The following is a 17242-nucleotide window of genomic DNA, read 5'->3' as shown; positions in this document are numbered from 1 at the left end:
CTGTCTGCAGATACACTGTGTCTGTCTTGTTCAGTGTTTTTGCATTCGTGTTGTGTTGGTGTGTATGTTTGCGAGGTGGATTGGCTTGGCGTACTCTTGTGAATGCTTCTGTGTGCTTGCCGATTCAGTCTACATTTATTTGAGTGTATAACTTCTGGTTGCGCGGTAGGGGCAGTATCGCAGGTTTTGACAGTCTACGCGAGGAAGGATTCACGCGCTGACGGACTGCAGTGAGAAAGACATGGACTCCTGCACAAGCGTCTTCCAGGATCAGGCACCTCCAACCTTGCTAGACGTGAGTAGGCGTCACCGATTGAAATCGAGGCTCGGGTCATTATGTGTATTGTATTAATTATATCTGTTGTCGTTTTCAGCTTATGGACAAAAATCAAAACACCAGGTCGTCTCCTTCCAGGATCAGAAACATCCTCCCTAGCGACGGCGTTGCAGAGAGCCAAAGAAGGTGAGGAATTTGCTGCCAGCGTAGTTCTGCTTGACCAGCTTAAATCGATTGTTCCAGTGACAATAGTCTGTTAGTCGTTAGGTATTACGCGCGTGGCCTGAGATTCATACCTCTTTCTTGTCTATTTCTCCTCACCAGCTACTGGAAACCATCTCCTGTACCCCAGAGAACAGGAGGCCAAGGAGCTCTAGGAGGATCCTTCACACAGCCGCACTTCATGTGTGATGTTACTTGAAGCCTGCGTGTGCAACGTGTTGCACACGTTGGTGCGCACGCACACCACCACACACACAACACCACACACACACACACCCACACACACACCACACGCGTGGAGCAACGTAATATACATACTTAGTTCACTGCGCTTTGTCATGTGCACGTAACGTTGTGCTTTTTTGGTGTGTGTGGTGTGTGAGCAGATTACAACCTAGTCAGAAGTAGGGTGTTTTGGACAATCCACATAACTCCCTCGGCCCACAAAGCTGCTTAGCACCTGGCTCGGCGAGCCCTCTGGCAGGGGGAGAAAGACACAGAGGCGGGAGAGTTGGAGCTTTGTAGGAAGGAATGCGCTGAGGAATTCAGTGTGATTATAGGGTGGTTTTTGCGGTGACCGTCGATGTTTTGTCAGGATGGACTTTAAACGCAAAGTGAGGTGGAAGAAATAGGCAGAGTTTGGATTTTGTGGAGAGGTATGGTACCATTTATGGGGTCACTTGTAATTTGCTTTGCCTCAAAAGAGTGTAGCCTGGTTTGTTGCATGCAGTTTTGATCTCTGTTTTGTGGATAAAACGGCACTTTTTAGATATTATAACGGCAATGGTTGAGTGAGAAAACTTTTTGTGTGGGATACCTGTTTTGTAGCGGTACTTTTTTGATTAAACTGTCACAAAATGGCGCTAGTGGCTAAATTTTTGCACAATGAGCGTTTTCCTCTCTGCCCGATTCAGTCTTTGACCACTCAGCGGAGCGTTCACACCCTAGGTTCGCCTTCAATCCAATTAGGCCCTCCTGCTCTCTAGACCTGACTTCATCCTGCCACACACTTTAACTGCGCCGCTGGCAAAAACTGGCGCAAAGGGCCTGTAAGTTGCCGTTTTGTGACGTATCGTGCGCGCTATGCGGCGTCGCTCCGATAACAAGAGTATTGTTTGGCAAATGCAGACAGTAGACGTGTTTGTTAGTAAAACCACAGTTGTGTAACAGCTTAATAATCCCAAGCCAAATTAGTGGACTCAATATAAGAGGGAGGCTCCCCAATTAATTTTTCGAGACGATAAAGCTGCACATAATTCCTTTCCGCCCTCCCTTCTAATGTCACTGGGGTTAATTGCTCCTATTTAAGTGTTTTTTTAAAAAAAAAAGGGGTAAATATGTACAACCGATACTCTAGTATTATATTTTACATATTGAGTATTATTTTGGGGAGCCATATGAATTTGAGAACCATGTACGTGGGTGCAGCATTGCGCGTCCTCTCTTAGTGGCAGGTGGTTATTAGAAGACCACGCAGTTTAGCCTATAGTTCTAGCTTTTGTTTAAGTTGATTGCAATTGGGCGCCGACCTTATAGTGTGTGGAGATGGGGATTGTTTTGTCGAGATTGCTGGATTTTTGAGTTCGTGCACAAGAGCTCTCCTTACTATCCGCAATAAGGAACACAACACCCACGCTCCACACACAGCATACTCGCCGCGTGAGAGATGTGTTATCGTCCAGAGAATGATCCAGAGGAAAGCCCTAGAATCTCCCAATCTGGCAATGTGAATCTTCAGTGATCCGTGCTTAATCCAACTTTTTTGCTGGGTGTGCTCGAGATAGTTTTTCTGTTCTTAATAAAAAAATATTCTAATTCTTGTATGTGACTGGATAGTCCTGATCAGGAGGGTGAATGGTCGAGTGCGAGTATAGTTGAGAGTGAGTTCGAGAGGAAAACCCAAAATGATGATGAGTGAGTAAATGGGACAATTGTGGTTTGATGGTATGCTCACGCTGAATGGGACTACGGTCATAGTGATATGCTTTAGATTTTGAGCCCGAGTGGAAAATATCTGAGGATTCTAGAGAGAGCGCTGAGATAAAAATCCATATATCGCGAGACGTTGAGACCAAAACCTGCGAAATATGTGTCGGTGTTGGTCCGTAGAGAAATTATTACCTTATATAGTCTAATTGCTCTTGTCCGTCTCTGTGTACATCCAATGTGTCCTCCCGCATTGCAGACCCTACTCGATTCGTGCCGTGCGCCACAGAGTCTCTTACTCAGTCTATGCGTTGAGGTGATCGCCTTTCTGTCCCACTAGCTACCACATCTCTACTCTACCGTGTACATCTTAAAACTCGGAAGTACCTCCACAAAGATACTCTCTGAGTCTCACTCACAACGCCTGTGTTAGCACATGGACACTTGTAACGAGTAGAGTTGGTGTGATACATGAGAGGAGTCTCGCAACTTTGGTGTCTCTAGGAGTTTTCAAAAAAAGAGAATGTTATAGCTACTGTATTAGCAGCCAATGCGTCGGCGTTTTAAACACATTACAAAAAACAAGTTTTACTGTTAGAATCCCAGGTCCTTGCTGACGCATAAAGCACCAACTTATATAACCTTGCCCTGGCTCACAGGTTTTAGTAATGTGTGTTCAGAACTCTAACCTAGTGATCGTGGTTTGAGCCTCTTTTTTTGTTCTAAATGAAAGCTAGTATATTGCTCGTTTTGTCAGAGTAGCGTGTACTTGCGTGTCGACCCTACATTGAGTACCGATATCACGAATTTGTACTTTATTTAAGATCATGCTACTGAATGTGCAGACATTAAGTTTTAGTGTGTGTGTTTGGTTTTGAGAGAGATGATGGAGTGGTATGTGAGTGAGATCAGAAGTGACCCTTCAGACAATTTCATTTTAAAGTCACCTTCATAGCAAAAAAGAACATCAGCCTTTAAAGTGCAAGTGATTTGCTGTGCATACATGCGCAGAAAAGTATTATCCTTCTCTCGCACACTGACTCAGCTGTGTTATTCCGCTCTCTCTATAGATCGAAAAATACAGAAACATCTATAGATCCTTTTCAGAGACATTGATGATTGTGTATCATGCTACGATCAGTCAGAGGATGAATCCCTGATCAATGTATTGTAGTGGGTGCTTCAAAGAACTGTAAATCATGTCAGATTCACACTCTGAGGAGTTAAAAGTTGTAGTCGTCTCTGCGATGTTTGAGTGCAGTTAGACGTGAGCACTATCAACAGTAAATTAAATTGGTGATGAAGATGCGGTGTCTACTTCTCCTAGCATAATAAAAATGCAAAGGAAACCCAGTTCAATGGTTGGTTTAGCCAATGGAGTGTTGTGTTTTGTGTTAGACTAAAGTAGTATAATATATACTAATATGTTATTGTTTATTGTCATCGTCATGTATGTAATGTATTCGCATATGAGCCTATAGATGTAGGTGTATTTATGTTCTCCCCGGTGTAATGCCATTAAATTAGAAGTACTCTTGTTGAGATATGGTTCCAACAACAACGTTAATGAGAAGCCCAACTAGGTCCTGCGGATAAGAGCAGATTTTGGGAGGACAACAGAGTCCAATTGATAATTATTTGATAAATTAGGTGTTATCAATGGGTGACAAAAACCACTCATAATCAGAGTCTCCTCACTAATTCTTTCATGTCAAGAAGCTGTGGACTTCTTGAATTCAATGGTTCCATGTCAGTCAAAAGAACACAACAGGACAACAGCTGGGTTAAATAAAGAGCGTTTATTAAGTAAATAACCATAAAGGATGAAAATAATAATGTAAATGAGCAGTGTTGATGAATGGCATGGTGGAGAGAAATATGTTATGGCTATCAATATAAGATACCCACTCTAACGAATGAGATAGGTTAATTAAATATTACTATATTATTTTGACATCGACCCAGTCAAGAGCAGAGAGTTAAGGACTGGCCTGCATATGAAGTTTGTGCTGTAGCTGGAGGAACCCTTTGGCTGGACCCACGGTGGCTGCGTGTTGCTGCTGTTATCACGGTGACTGATTGGGCCTGTGTGTCAGTGATTGTGATGGAAGTTTGCCTAGGATATGTTCTGTCAGTTGGTGCACTTAAAGCTAAGAGTTTAACATGGCTGCAGAGCTTTGATGCTGGGACTCTGAGCTTTGAACCAAAGATTCAAGTTCTCAGCTTCTAGTTTTCTGCATTGTTTTTCTAGCTCTAGCTTCTTCCTTCAGCAATGTGTGAATTAATCACAACTGTTTTATCCCCTGGGGGCTGGTGCACGTTTCAGGGGTGTCACCTGTGTTCTTCTTTGTTTCAACTTGGGGAAGAGAGTAATTTTCCATGGAACTTTTGAGTAGTTTAATTCTACAGTTTACCTATAAACTTGCATATCTGTGTTCTGTAATAATAATAATAATAATAATATGGACATTCTGGATGTCATGTGGTGTGTGTTTGCTCGTGTGAAGGATGCTGACAGTACGGTCACATTAAGGACATTGATTTAAAGTCTACATGTTACATTTCAAACATTCTATGGGATAGAAGTTTGGGATTGAACTGTTGCATAGAAACATCTCATGAGTTACAGAACAGTTAGATATTTAATTATATATTTATTTTTCCTCAGATCTGTGTCTGTGAAGAGAGTTGTGCTGGTCACTACCCAGGATTGGAATGTGGGTTGTAGTTAATGATTCTTATCTAGAGAGGGATAGAGGAATGCGTGCGCGCGCGTGCGTGCGTGCGTGCGGCACAGAGGACAGGATTCACACCTTAGTGATAATCAGTCCTTTTGGTGTTTGTCCTATATGAGAAACAATCAAATAGTGTTAGACAGAGATAGTGTTATTGTTACAAACTGGAGATTTTGCCTGTATTCTCCAGTTGCCTGGTGTCCATTGTTTGATCTGACCTGGTTCTGTGTCTCTCTGACATGATAAAAGCATGGACTGTTTGTGAGAGAAGGTTCCTGTGTGTCTGTTTCCTATGAGTTTGATAGTTTGATGGTGGGAAGAGTAACAAAGTGTCAATTGTGGGTTTGTAACTCTGCATGTCTTTACAATGAACTTCTTTAATGGCTTGTGACTGATGCCAGTTCAGGTATGTATGCATGCTGATGGATGGATGGATGGATGGATGGATGGATATGAGAGAGAGAGAGCGCGCGAGCGAGCGAGCTGTGCACAGCTCTTACAATGAAATAAGGTTATATCCATTTGAAGTTCATTATGAAATTCAGTGAAGTGTGTTGTACTTGAAGATGTTGTGCCATTGTTACATGTAAGTTTTCTCTGTGCTTGTCCCTTCTAGGGCATCACCCTGAAAATGAATGACCTCAACCACTGTATTGTGGCCCGCATCATGCACGGTGGCATGATTCATCGACAAGGTTTGTGTGATGAGATTTTCTCTGGCAATGAGATTAAGCAGAGAGTTTTCAAAGAGATAATATTAGTAAAAGAATAGCTCTCATGTTCTGCTGTCATCCAGTTGAGTGTGAAAGATTATAAAGTCTTACTTTGACAGAAACAGTAGAACAAAGAAATGTATCTTCATCAACATGGTATTTAAAAAATGTTTAGAGAGTGTATGAAAAGAAAGTGATATAGAAATAATGTAAGTTGTGTACTTTGTATGTTCTTCCTTTGCTTTTGTAACCTTCTGCAATATGTTGATATGCCCTTTGAGTAGCTTTTGTGTCTTCTCAGGTGTAATTTTAGTTCATGGTGTATTTGTTCAAGTGTACTGGATTGCTTGGCTGTGTGCCCTTTGCAGGTGTGTTCAAATCTATCTGGAATGGGGAATGCCATGGCAAAACTGACGTTATAGTTTTTAAAGTGTTCCTGGGTTGACTTTGCTTTGTGCTTTGGATTGTTGTGTTGTTGAAGGATTATTTGAAGCTTTCTGAGTGATGTTAGGAGGTTTAATGTTAAAATCTGTTGATATTTGCCTGCATTCATTCATTCATTCATTCATTCATTCATTCATTCATTCATTCATTCTTCCTTCTGCTTTTATGCAGAGCTCTGGTAAATTGCCTCAAAATGTTTGACTGTGTGAATAGTGTTCCTGTCCTCATAGGCACTTGTGGAAATTCATAGCAAATAATTTGACTTTGGTCTCATGGGGTCACATAATTTAGTTCCACAAGTCATTTGGTTTATTCACATGCTCTTTAGCATACTCTAGCATGCTGCCTTGTGTCTAGAAATGAGACTTGTGCTGACTGTGCTTGACTTTGGAGATGTGGACTTTTCTTCCAGTTGCCTTGGAGGGTTTTAGTAGGTCCCCTGCAGTTTGTTTTGGAGTCTTCTGTAGCTCTGGAGCAAGTTGTGTAGCAGCTTTTTCCTTTTATTGTTCATTGTTTTGGTCTTCCACTCCTAGGTTGATTCTTAGTGTGTCCATTTGTGGATTATGGTCTTTAGAGTTGGTCCAGGTATCCCAAAATGGATACATCTCTGTGTGGCTTTGTGGAAGTGAATGTTTTGAGGTCTTCTGACAGATGTTCCCCTCTTGTTAATGGAAATAACAATGAATTGTCACTCTTCCTTGTATTAGCTGGGTCTGCCATGGAGACAACACCTGGGGTTTCCTGGCTTCTGCTTAAGGAAGAGCTAATGAATCATCTGCCTCATTTGTAGCCTTTATTAATCTGTTATTTCTCCTCTTCAGGGACTCTGCATGTAGGAGATGAGATCCGAGAGATCAACGGCATCAGTGTTGCCAATCAGACGGTAGAGCAGCTCCAAAAGATGCTGGTGAGTTATGCAGATCAGATGTTGGCTCCTCTACATTGGGACGGTTTGGAGAGGTTGGGTGTCTATTAGTTTGAAGTGTTTTATTTTGTAATTTGTTCTACCTACCTACCTACCTAATCAATCAGTGAGTTTTGTAGAAATTCAGTTTGTAACTAACTGACTGGTGACTGCAATAAAACAAAGCACCAGGTGAAGATGTTCATGTGTGTCCTTCTTTCACCACTGGGTCAAATGTTATAGGTAGAGTTGTTGGTGTGGAAAGACAGTGTTTGTTGATTGATTGATTGATTGATTGATTGATTGATTGATTGATTGATTGATTGATTGATTGATTGATTGATTGATTGATTGACTGACTGACTGACTATGGAGCTGCTCTAGTACTGGGCCAACAGGCTTTGACTGTGTAGGGTTCATTATAGTTGTGTTTGAGTATTGCAAGGTGCTGTTATGCTTATTTGTTTCTCTCTCTCCCTCTCCAGAGAGAGATGAGGGGTAGCATTACCTTCAAGATTGTACCCAGTTATCGATCCCAGTCTATGTCTTGTGAGGTAAGGGGGGGGGGGTTTCACAAATTCACATTGTTTTTCCAAAATGTACAGAGCAAAAGCAAAGCAAAGTTTATTTTATTTTGTGTTGCAGAAAGAGTCACCGGATTTGTCCAGACAGTCACCTGCAAATGGTCATGCTAGCGTCACCAGCTCCATCCTGGTATGCTACTGCTAGTCAGACATGAGAGTCAACGTGTTAGCTGTGATATAAGTGTGTACTTTGTCAAGCAAATACTTACTTATATAAATGTTTACTGCCACTCTAACAGGACCTGCCGTCGACGATTCAGCCCAAAGGGCGTCAGGTGAGGTGTCTTCAGTCTTTGCTTTCCAACCCAGTGACACTTAGAGTCATTCCTCCATTCCCATTCTGCCGATTGTGTTTAGTTGAGTGTTCTTGGTAGACTTTGTTTGTGTGGAGAAGGGAAAGACATCCTACACAGCTGTGAGCAATGAAGCACATGGCTGAGAGTGAGACAATGAAGGTAGTGGAAGGCTTGGCAGAAGTGCATACATGTGCTGTGACTTACTGGAAAATTTGCAGATGGTGTCCCCTGTTCGGTGGACTCTAAAAAAATAGTATTTATTTAGATGAAATGTTCTTGCCTCCCTTGGGTTGAACACGCCTGCAATGAAGCACATGGCAAAGACAATGAGGGCAACGGGTAGCTGCCTGCCTGGTGTAGACAGAGTGAGGAACTGGCGGAAATTTTTTTGTGCCTTAATATACTATGCCGTTTGTTTGACTTGTTTGGCCTGAAAATACTATGACATCTCTTCAGTCTTCAGTCTTTGCGTTCCAAGCCAGTGACAATGAAGGAAATGTTAGGAGAGACTTACGGGAAAACGGGCAGAGGCGTCCCCGGGCGTCCCCTGCTCGGTGGACTCGCGCAGGTAGACTCGCAGGTCTTTACTCCCGTCGGTCTTCACTCACGGAGGTCTGAACACGGGGGCGACACTGGGGCTGACGCTGGGCTGACGCTCCAGCGGTGCGCTGCTGCTCATGTAGCACACCGCTAATTGCTGCCGACGGCCAATCGCAGCTCAGCACCCAAGCCTTCTCAGGTGCACCTCATTCACGCTCCTAATTGGATCCTCCTGCATCAACACAGTAGAAGAAGAAACATACTATTTAGTGGCGGCCCGCCACTGCTAAATCATAGCCGCCACGCCTTCAGATTTCTTTTCTTTTTTTTATTGTCGCAAACGCACCACCGCCGCATCTCTCCACCTTCACAGCACAGCCTGTGTGACGATGAGCGCAATGGGGGGGGGGGGGTCCTAATGCAGTTAATTACTCGAGAGCGCGACATCACGTCAGGCACCAGGTCAGAGTCAGAGAAGTGTAGTCGTGAGGAATAAGGCAGCGTATTATTAGACTTATTAGCCAACTCAAGCTCTCCCGCTGCTGTGCTCTGCTCTCCTCTCTGTCTAATGTTACTTGTCTAATAAGATTACATTAAAAGTGTGAGTAACGTAACGCTAACAGCGTACACTCCCATCACGTCTGATTACAAGTGTGAACATTAAAATCCTATTTTTTCCCTAACCATCACCATTTACGAGTCAGTAAAAGGCTTATGATAGGCTACCTGACTAGCGTCTTCTTCATCTGTTGTCTTTCTCTACTATAGAGAAGTATGTGACCAAGCTCATCTGAAAATGCAGTCAGTAGTTAATACATAATGACGTGTGGATATTAGCTTAATGCTATCAATTAGTTGACCCAAGTTAGCGTCACCGAGTTGGCTAATAAGTCTACCTTTTCTCCGGTAATTCGCTGCCTTATTCCTCACGACTACACTTCTCTGACTCTGACCTGGTGCCTGACGTGATGTCGCGCTCTCGAGTAATTAACTGCAATAGGATCCCCCCCCCCCCGCTGTTGCGCTCATCGTCACACAGGCTGTGCTGTGAAGGTGAAGGTGGAGAGATGCGGCGGCGGTGGTGCGTTTGTGACAATAAAAAAAGAAAAGAAATTTGAAAGCGTGGCGGCTAGTGGCGGGCCGCCACTGCTAAATTAATGTAGAGGAAACACTGCACTTTTACACCTTACTATACTGTGACTATTTTATACTTGCAGCACAGAAACCTTGGCCAGGGCACAGCAGCAGCCTCGTTCTTGCTTCCAATTGGGGAGTCACACTTCCACATCTTCTGTAACACATCTGTCCCAGCCCATCGCATCCTCCTGCACGATAGTACACATTGACAGACATTAAATGCAGAACAAACATTGCCACACTTTACACTCCCCTCCCCACCCCGCCCCACCCCTGTTGATGTCCCACACATTTCCTACTGCATGATGTGTGTGTAAGAGTGTGTGTAATGCTCTCAACCCCATAGATCACCAGACCAGCTATCAAGGACAAATTGTCCATCAAGGTAAGACATCTCCAAGCAGACCCTCTGTAGAAATAGATCCCCGATCCTCCCCCGCTCATCGCAGAGTTCAACAACAACCTGCCCAACCCCACCCTCCTCCCCTCCCCTCCCCTCCCCTCATAGTGGTGTCTAAATTGTGTGCTAGGCTTAGCCTTCATGTCTGGTGCACCAAAGATTCAATGTGGATGTATGCCCATAAGCTTTTCAAAGAATGGACGATGCAGACGGGAGCGCTTTGTTTGATCATATTTGTCCCCCTCATTTAAGTCAGTCTGTTCCCTTTCCTGCTTCAGCTTATACACTCTTGATTTTCCCCTTTGCTGTCCATTTATCAGTGCCGCCTTTCCGACTTTACCGCAATCCAGCAACCGGCATCCTGTCCCACGCTATCGTCGCCACTGCAGCAAGCAAACAAACCTTCTGTCTCTCGCCCTTTCAGATTTACGTACGCGCCCAGTTTGAATACGACCCAGCCAAAGACGACCTCATCCCCTGTAAGGAGGCAGGCGTTCGCTTCCAGGTGGGCGATATCATTCAGATCATCTCCAAGGACGACCACAACTGGTGGCAGGGAAAACTGGAGAACACCAAGAACGGCACAGCAGGCCTCATCCCTTCGCCTGAGCTACAGGAGTGGTGAGTGTGACGGCTAAACTTTTCACCTGTACACTCTCAGATTTGATAAACTACAACCAGCACTCCTCAATTCCATTCAACTGTATAAACATGCACTCACCCTCACTCTACCCTTGTTCTTTTCAGGCGTGTGGCATGTATAGCGATGGAGAAGACCAAACAGGAACAGCAGGCCAGTTGTACCTGGTTTGGCAAGAAGAAGAAACAGTATAAAGACAAATACCTGGCTAAGCACAACGCAGGTACAGAGCAACCCACCAGCTACAGGGGTTTCTTTTCATAGCCAAGCACTGAACGTCAAGACACTGACTCTGAATTTAGATTTCCCTACTTTGACATTTGTATACTTGCCAGGTATGTCAAAATGTACAAACACCACATTGAATTTGTCACACAGTAGTTGGACTACATTTACACCTGTAAACAATCTGACCTTTTGCAACCTTTGTAACACCCAGTATGTCTAACTGCCGCATGCCTGTAGCCTTTGTCCTACGACAGCCTTTTCCTACCACTGTCTCAATCTCGCCTCCTTTTTGGTGACTAACAAACAGTGTTGCCTACAACAGCTTTCCGTGTTGAAAACTTTTGTTACAGTGTTTTTCTTTTTTGGTCAAGTTGTCTTCTTATACTGTCTTTTTAATTAACCCTTCCGCTCCCACCCTCTGTCCATATTTCATGCTGTCTCTTACCCAATGACATGGCTGCATGTAAGTAACTCCACACAGCTGGCATCCAGCTTCTGTGTTATTCTTACTCTTCCTCCTCCTCTCTCTGCTTTCACACTCTGTCCCCTTCCTACCGTCCCCCTGACTTTTGAAAGACAGCTGCCTTGTTAGGGTTGTTGTGAGCTGCTCTGCTCTCATTAGCTGTGAAATTCTATTTGATACAATTGTTCAACTTCTATCCGATCAAGGTCAGCTCATATAAATAAGCGGCTGGTAACGCCAGCCCAAAACATTTGACCTTTGTCGGATCTGCTTAGTGCACCTTTGAAACCGCCATCTGTGTACATTATGGCATCTTTCAATTCATTTGCTTTTTTAGATTCTGAATACAAATCTGACCGAGGAGCCCCCACACTCCGTTTAAGCCACAGGGACAAAACATCACAATTACTGCACATCTCCTTGACACCTGCCATGCACCCAAACTGAGGCAGTCGAACACAACAGCCCTGACATAAAATCACCTTCACGTTATGACGTTGACTTTTTGTCCAAACTGTTTTACAGAGACCGTGATTCCACTCAAGTCATTTCGCTGTTGATTTTCCGTGCCATTGAATTATTTTCTGTTACACTTATTTGTCCACCCTTTTGGATTTCTATCCACAGGCCCAAAAACATCTTAGTATACAACCCCAGAGTTGAATCCACCATTCTGTAAAACACTTTCAACAAAAACTCTACATTATAGCCTTTGTGAAGGAACAGCACTAATTATGACATACACCTAACTAAAATGTGTAGTCAAACTATTTTTCCATAACACACATTTGCTCACTTTGTACTGTCCCTATCAATTCCATCTAAACCCTGTGCTTGACAAAATCAGCTACAGCTAATACTGCACAAACCTAACATGCATCTCCTCTATCCCGCAGTGTTCGACCAACTAGATCTGGTGACGTACGAGGAAGTGGTCAAACTGCCATCGTTCAAGAGGAAAACGCTGGTTCTGCTTGGTAAATAAACACAATGGAAACAGTGTTTGTTTGTTTGTATCCATGTATCTCAGGGGAGAGTACTGGTTTGAGGTTATTATTAAATCCAAGGGTTCACTTCCTTTTTCCACCGCCACCCTGAATGTTTAATGGACATGTTCCATAAAGACACAAAACATTAAAATTATTTGCTTCTACTACTTTACAGATACTGTGTGCATCTCCACGTTTGACTTTTATGACAATTCAATGCAGCTTTTTTTTTTTTTTTTCCTGAACAATTAACACAGACATCACATGCAACAACTAAATGACACCGCTGAAACATGTCAATTGAATGCATTCTTACAACACCCAAGGACTATAAATAGTTAGCAGTACATTTGTAGTAACATACAACATCAAGGCTACGGTGTTAAATCCCCTAATGCAGAGTCATGTAAATAAGTTAAGATTTGACAGCACAAGAAACACAGACTATTACAGAGTGTAAGCCGACGAGGCCGAAAACAATGATGAACAACCGCAAACTCTGGATGAAGCTGTAGCCGATAAGAGCTTATACATCAACGGATTTAAAAACGAGAACCGAGTAGACCCTGTGACACGTGAAACCAGGATTTGGAATACAGCCGAGCTGCCAAAACAAACAGCTGCGCCAGGAGACCGGAGAGCTCAAAAAGACCATCCCCTTCCCATCCTACCGGCAGACGACAGATACGCATCTCAGATACGTCAACTCCATTTTTTTTTTTTTTTGGATGCTCACAACATCGTTAAGATGTGGGGTTTTTGCCCAAATGATTGTGCACTCAAACGCTCTCCTCGCAGAAGCTGATATATTTTTAGATATCAGTGCAGCACTTGCAATTGTTTCCGCTAAGGAAGCGGTAAAGGTTAACAAATCGCAGCTAATGCAGGATCTAAGCTGGTGACACAGAATCCACCTCATCTTAGATCGTCCAACTACTAAGCTGTAGCCAACATGTACTCGCCACATATTGAATGACTTGGCCTCACGCCGCTGTCTGTCACCTAAGTGGACGGCTCCGCTATCAACCGCTTAATCCCGCATCAATGGCATCGAGTTTGACAGGAGTGTAAATAAATTAACTCACACTTAGCAGTAATACAAGTTTAACTCCACCTCACTGCTGAGGAGCCTCCAACACAAAGTACAACATTATCAGCAGGGTAGAGAGAGGAAGCCACTTAAAATCAAATGGGCAGCATCAGGGAAGCTGCTTTGCAAACTACAACAAAACCACCCAAGTGAGAAATCTAACCTAATCTAAATCCAATTGACAATGTGCAATAGATATGAAATTATAACAAATATATTACTGAAAAGCTTCCCGGTTTATTGAAAAAAGTGCCTACTTGTTCACAATTCACACATAAACCAAAAACAAAATACCCCGCTATTCATAGAAAAGTGCTGAAACGTCGACTTCGGTTTCATATACGATAACTGCTTACATGTGGCCGTGGGCAGTCTGAATTCAGGGCGTTTATCCACAATAACATTATCACTGTGCACGCTACACAAAGGTCAAGTGCGTGGTGTTGGCTGCCAACAGACAAATGCATCGCCTGGGCGTGCCTTCGCAGCGGTTAAAAGGGGTTCAATTATATTACAGAAGGGGAGCTGATACAGACCTCTTGCTTAAAGACTGCTAGAATCATTTACCTATTAATTTGACAGACATTATTGAGCATCAGAAGAACGGCCGCGAGCTTCTTTAGCGGCAGTTGAGTCGCAGTTGAAAAACACCACTGTTTCTATTACTGTATTCACCCACCAAGTGTCTGTAATCTGTTTTCATTCAGGTGCACACGGAGTTGGTAGGAGGCACATCAAGAACACGCTCATTACCAAACATCCTGACCGGTTCGCCTACCCCATCCCTCGTAAGGAGACGCTCACACTCTAACATTGCTACGCATCGTATGTACACGCTCGCAGATCATCTGCTCGAGCGGTTTGAAGCTCCTGCGGTTGTCAGACGGAAAACATAAGCAACATGTCTGTGCCGCTCTGTCTTTAATAAACTTCAACCTGCTGGATTATGTCATAATTAATAAAGAAGCCAGATCTCAAGTGTCTATTGTAGATGCAACGTGTATAACCCTTTGTTCCACCTTTGCGGTCTTTTATTTTCTATGACTTTCCTAAGTGTCCGTCCGTCTTTGTCCCTGCTCAGACACGACCCGTCCTCCTAAGAAGGACGAAGAGAACGGAAAGAACTACTACTTCGTGTCTCACGAACAGATGATGCAGGACATCAGCAACAACGACTACCTGGAGTACGGCAGCCACGAGGACGCTATGTACGGAACCAGGCTGGAGACCATCAGGCAGATCCACGCGCAGGGCATGATCTCTATCCTGGATGTGGAACCACAGGTAACAGAAGACTTGATTGACAGTTTTTAATAAAGCAACAGTCGCTTCATCTGACTAGTTTGATCCTCGTCACAAATGCCGCTGATGTCTGAATTCGACGCCGTCACGTCAACCGAAAGGCCGCGGCGGCGCGAGGATAACACACAGGGATGTTTGACATATAAAGCCAGAAAAGTAAACGGTCAAATAGGGAGCATTTCTTATTTCTTGTAAATAAAATCAGTTTCACAATCACTAACTGAAGTAGTTTTAGTGGAAAAATGATAACATTAACATCAAACCCCCACCTCTCCCTCTCTCTCTCTCTCAGGCACTAAAGATACTCAGGACGGCCGAGTTTGCTCCCTACGTCGTCTTCATCGCTGCTCCCACCATCACCCCCGGCATGACTGAGGTACAGTTAAAGCTTCGTCTCCTGCTGATGTTCAACTTTACTTTATTTGCACGTTACTACTTACTAACTCTCATTCGGGCTACACTTAAGGCGCAGTCACACTGGCGTTTGAGTCTGAATTCAGAGACGTTTCTCCTCAATATTCGATAACATTTTCCAAACTTGCACTGTAACAAAGACTGAAAGGAATAGGCCAGAGTGAAAGCCGCCTTCATTTGTGTTTGTCACCCTTTTTGCTTTGCTCACTGTTTCTCTCCCTGCTCGTGCCCTGTTTGCTTTAAGTGTATTTGTACTTTCTTTGGCATGCCTGTTTTCATTTGCACTCGAGGTTCCAAAGTGGTGCAGGAAACTGCCTGTAAGTACTGACCAAAGAGTTCAGCTTGTGTTTGGAAGAGATTGTAGAGGCATGTCTGGCCTGTGTTTGCATGGTACAAGTAGTATCAGTGATAGTAGCAGTAGGAGTTGTTGTTGTCGTCGTCGTCGTCTAGCTTTGTCCACTCTTGTCTCTCTTTATTTCCTCTAATCCCACTAATAATCCTATTCATTTTGTGCTTTCTCAGCGGTGCAACGTTGTCTCCTTTGGTCTGACCCTACTCCTCCTTCCCCTTTCCCCTCCTTCATCCATACCAGACAGTTTAGGGAAAATGTCTATTCTGGACCTTTTCCCATCAGCATTGAAATTTACATTGAATAAACTTCAACCCTGCATTGACTGTCTACATAGTATTAAACAAGAAAAGCTACTTTCCTGAAAACGCTTCAGTTCACTTATTCTCGACAGTCTGGTCAAAGTAGTGCCGGTACAATTGATATTTGTTACATTACAGATACACGTAATTACGTGACAACATTTACAGTAAAAATGTAGTACATTCTGAAATCTGACAAACCTGCACTGTATCTATTTGAGCTAATGTTAACTAACTTGTCACTCCCAATTGTTTCAAACCTCAAAATGACACAGTAGTAAGGCCAATTTATGAAATCGGTTTCAGTTAGCTAAAGCTGACTAAAATGCCACTCGCTGAACTCTCTCTCTTTTCTCAATCGCCCTCCTCAGGACGACTCTCTTCAGCGGCTTCAGAAGGAATCCGAGATGCTGCAGAGGACCTACGCTCACTACTTTGACCAGACCGTCATCAACAACGAAATCGACGACACCATCCGCCTGCTGGAGGAAGCCGTGGACCTGGTGTCCACCGCTTCTCAGTGGGTCCCCGTCTCCTGGGTCTACTGACGCGCGGCCTCCGACGACCTGTCTCCGATCCCGCCCGGATGCTAAACTTCGGCGGAATCCCCTCCGGTCACGTCTCTCTCATCGCAATCGTACATTTCTGTAGATAAACTGTTGTTGAAAAATAGGGAAAATGAAGAAACTGATAACTCTGACGCCTCGCCGCGGAGACTTCGTCCCGCCCCGGCCCCTTTTTCTCAACAGCCTAAAAGGCGTATTGTCGTGTACATATATACATATATATATATAAATGAAAAAAAAAAACTAAATGAATAAGGTTCTGTCCTCATGTAGTCAAAGGGTGGGGAGCGGAGGGGCAGCACGGTAGATATTTTGTACTTTTCTTTTGTAATCGACGGATGGGTGTTAATATCGGAGGCGAAAGCGAGCATGACCGTAAAGCAGTCTTATGTGGGTGCCTGTGTGTGTGTGCGTGTGCGTTGACCTTTTAAGGCACTTCTCGTGGTACTCTGTGTCCTCCTCTCCGACCCCCCCCATCACCTCTCCCCCTGATTTCCTCGGCCGCTGTGACAAACGAGCCGAACTCTGAAGCACATTAGAAGCTGCTATAGTGGCGACAAGTAACTCCCTCAGCTCCAAATGCAAGTTTGAGTGAAGCAAAAAGCACAGGAAACTTGGCAGTTTCTTCCCTCCCTCCCCCCCTGCGCTAACTCCCCCGGCCCTTTTATTTATTTCACCGGCCCTCTGTGCCTGTCAGTTTGTCGAAGGAGCGGGCCGCATC

At 43.9% G+C, this 17242-nt stretch overlaps 1 protein-coding gene across 12 annotated transcripts in view; it reads left to right on the top strand.

Annotated features, from left to right (window-relative positions):
• LOC111222784 (peripheral plasma membrane protein CASK-like) overlaps positions 1 to 16983 on the top strand; it is a 43080-nt gene extending 26097 nt beyond the window's left edge. For 3 of the 12 annotated variants that reach the window (XM_022746630.1, XM_022746628.1, XM_022746627.1), the window contains 14 exons: positions 5777 to 5855; positions 7139 to 7224; positions 7707 to 7775; positions 7867 to 7935; positions 8045 to 8080; positions 10125 to 10163; positions 10603 to 10799; positions 10926 to 11041; positions 12406 to 12486; positions 14296 to 14376; positions 14670 to 14872; positions 15183 to 15266; positions 15595 to 15621; positions 16327 to 16983. In XM_022746630.1, the coding sequence (XP_022602351.1) occupies positions 5777 to 5855; positions 7139 to 7224; positions 7707 to 7775; positions 7867 to 7935; positions 8045 to 8080; positions 10125 to 10163; positions 10603 to 10799; positions 10926 to 11041; positions 12406 to 12486; positions 14296 to 14376; positions 14670 to 14872; positions 15183 to 15266; positions 15595 to 15621; positions 16327 to 16503 (1344 nt within the window). In that variant the 3' untranslated portion in view covers positions 16504 to 16983. The remainder of the gene's footprint in view (positions 1 to 5776; positions 5856 to 7138; positions 7225 to 7706; positions 7776 to 7866; positions 7936 to 8044; positions 8081 to 10124; positions 10164 to 10602; positions 10800 to 10925; positions 11042 to 12405; positions 12487 to 14295; positions 14377 to 14669; positions 14873 to 15182; positions 15267 to 15594; positions 15622 to 16326) is intronic. The other 9 variants (XM_022746638.1, XM_022746635.1, XM_022746634.1 and 6 more) reach the window with 6 other exon arrangements.
• Positions 16984 to 17242: the final 259 nt, after the last annotated feature.

The sequence above is a fragment of the Seriola dumerili genome, unplaced genomic scaffold (genome assembly GCF_002260705.1).
Source record: "Seriola dumerili isolate Sdu_G_001 unplaced genomic scaffold, Sdu_1.0 BDQW01000105.1, whole genome shotgun sequence".
In the NCBI taxonomy this organism is placed as follows: Eukaryota; Metazoa; Chordata; class Actinopteri; order Carangiformes; family Carangidae; genus Seriola; species Seriola dumerili.
This window is presented reverse-complemented; position numbering and strand designations above follow the sequence as displayed.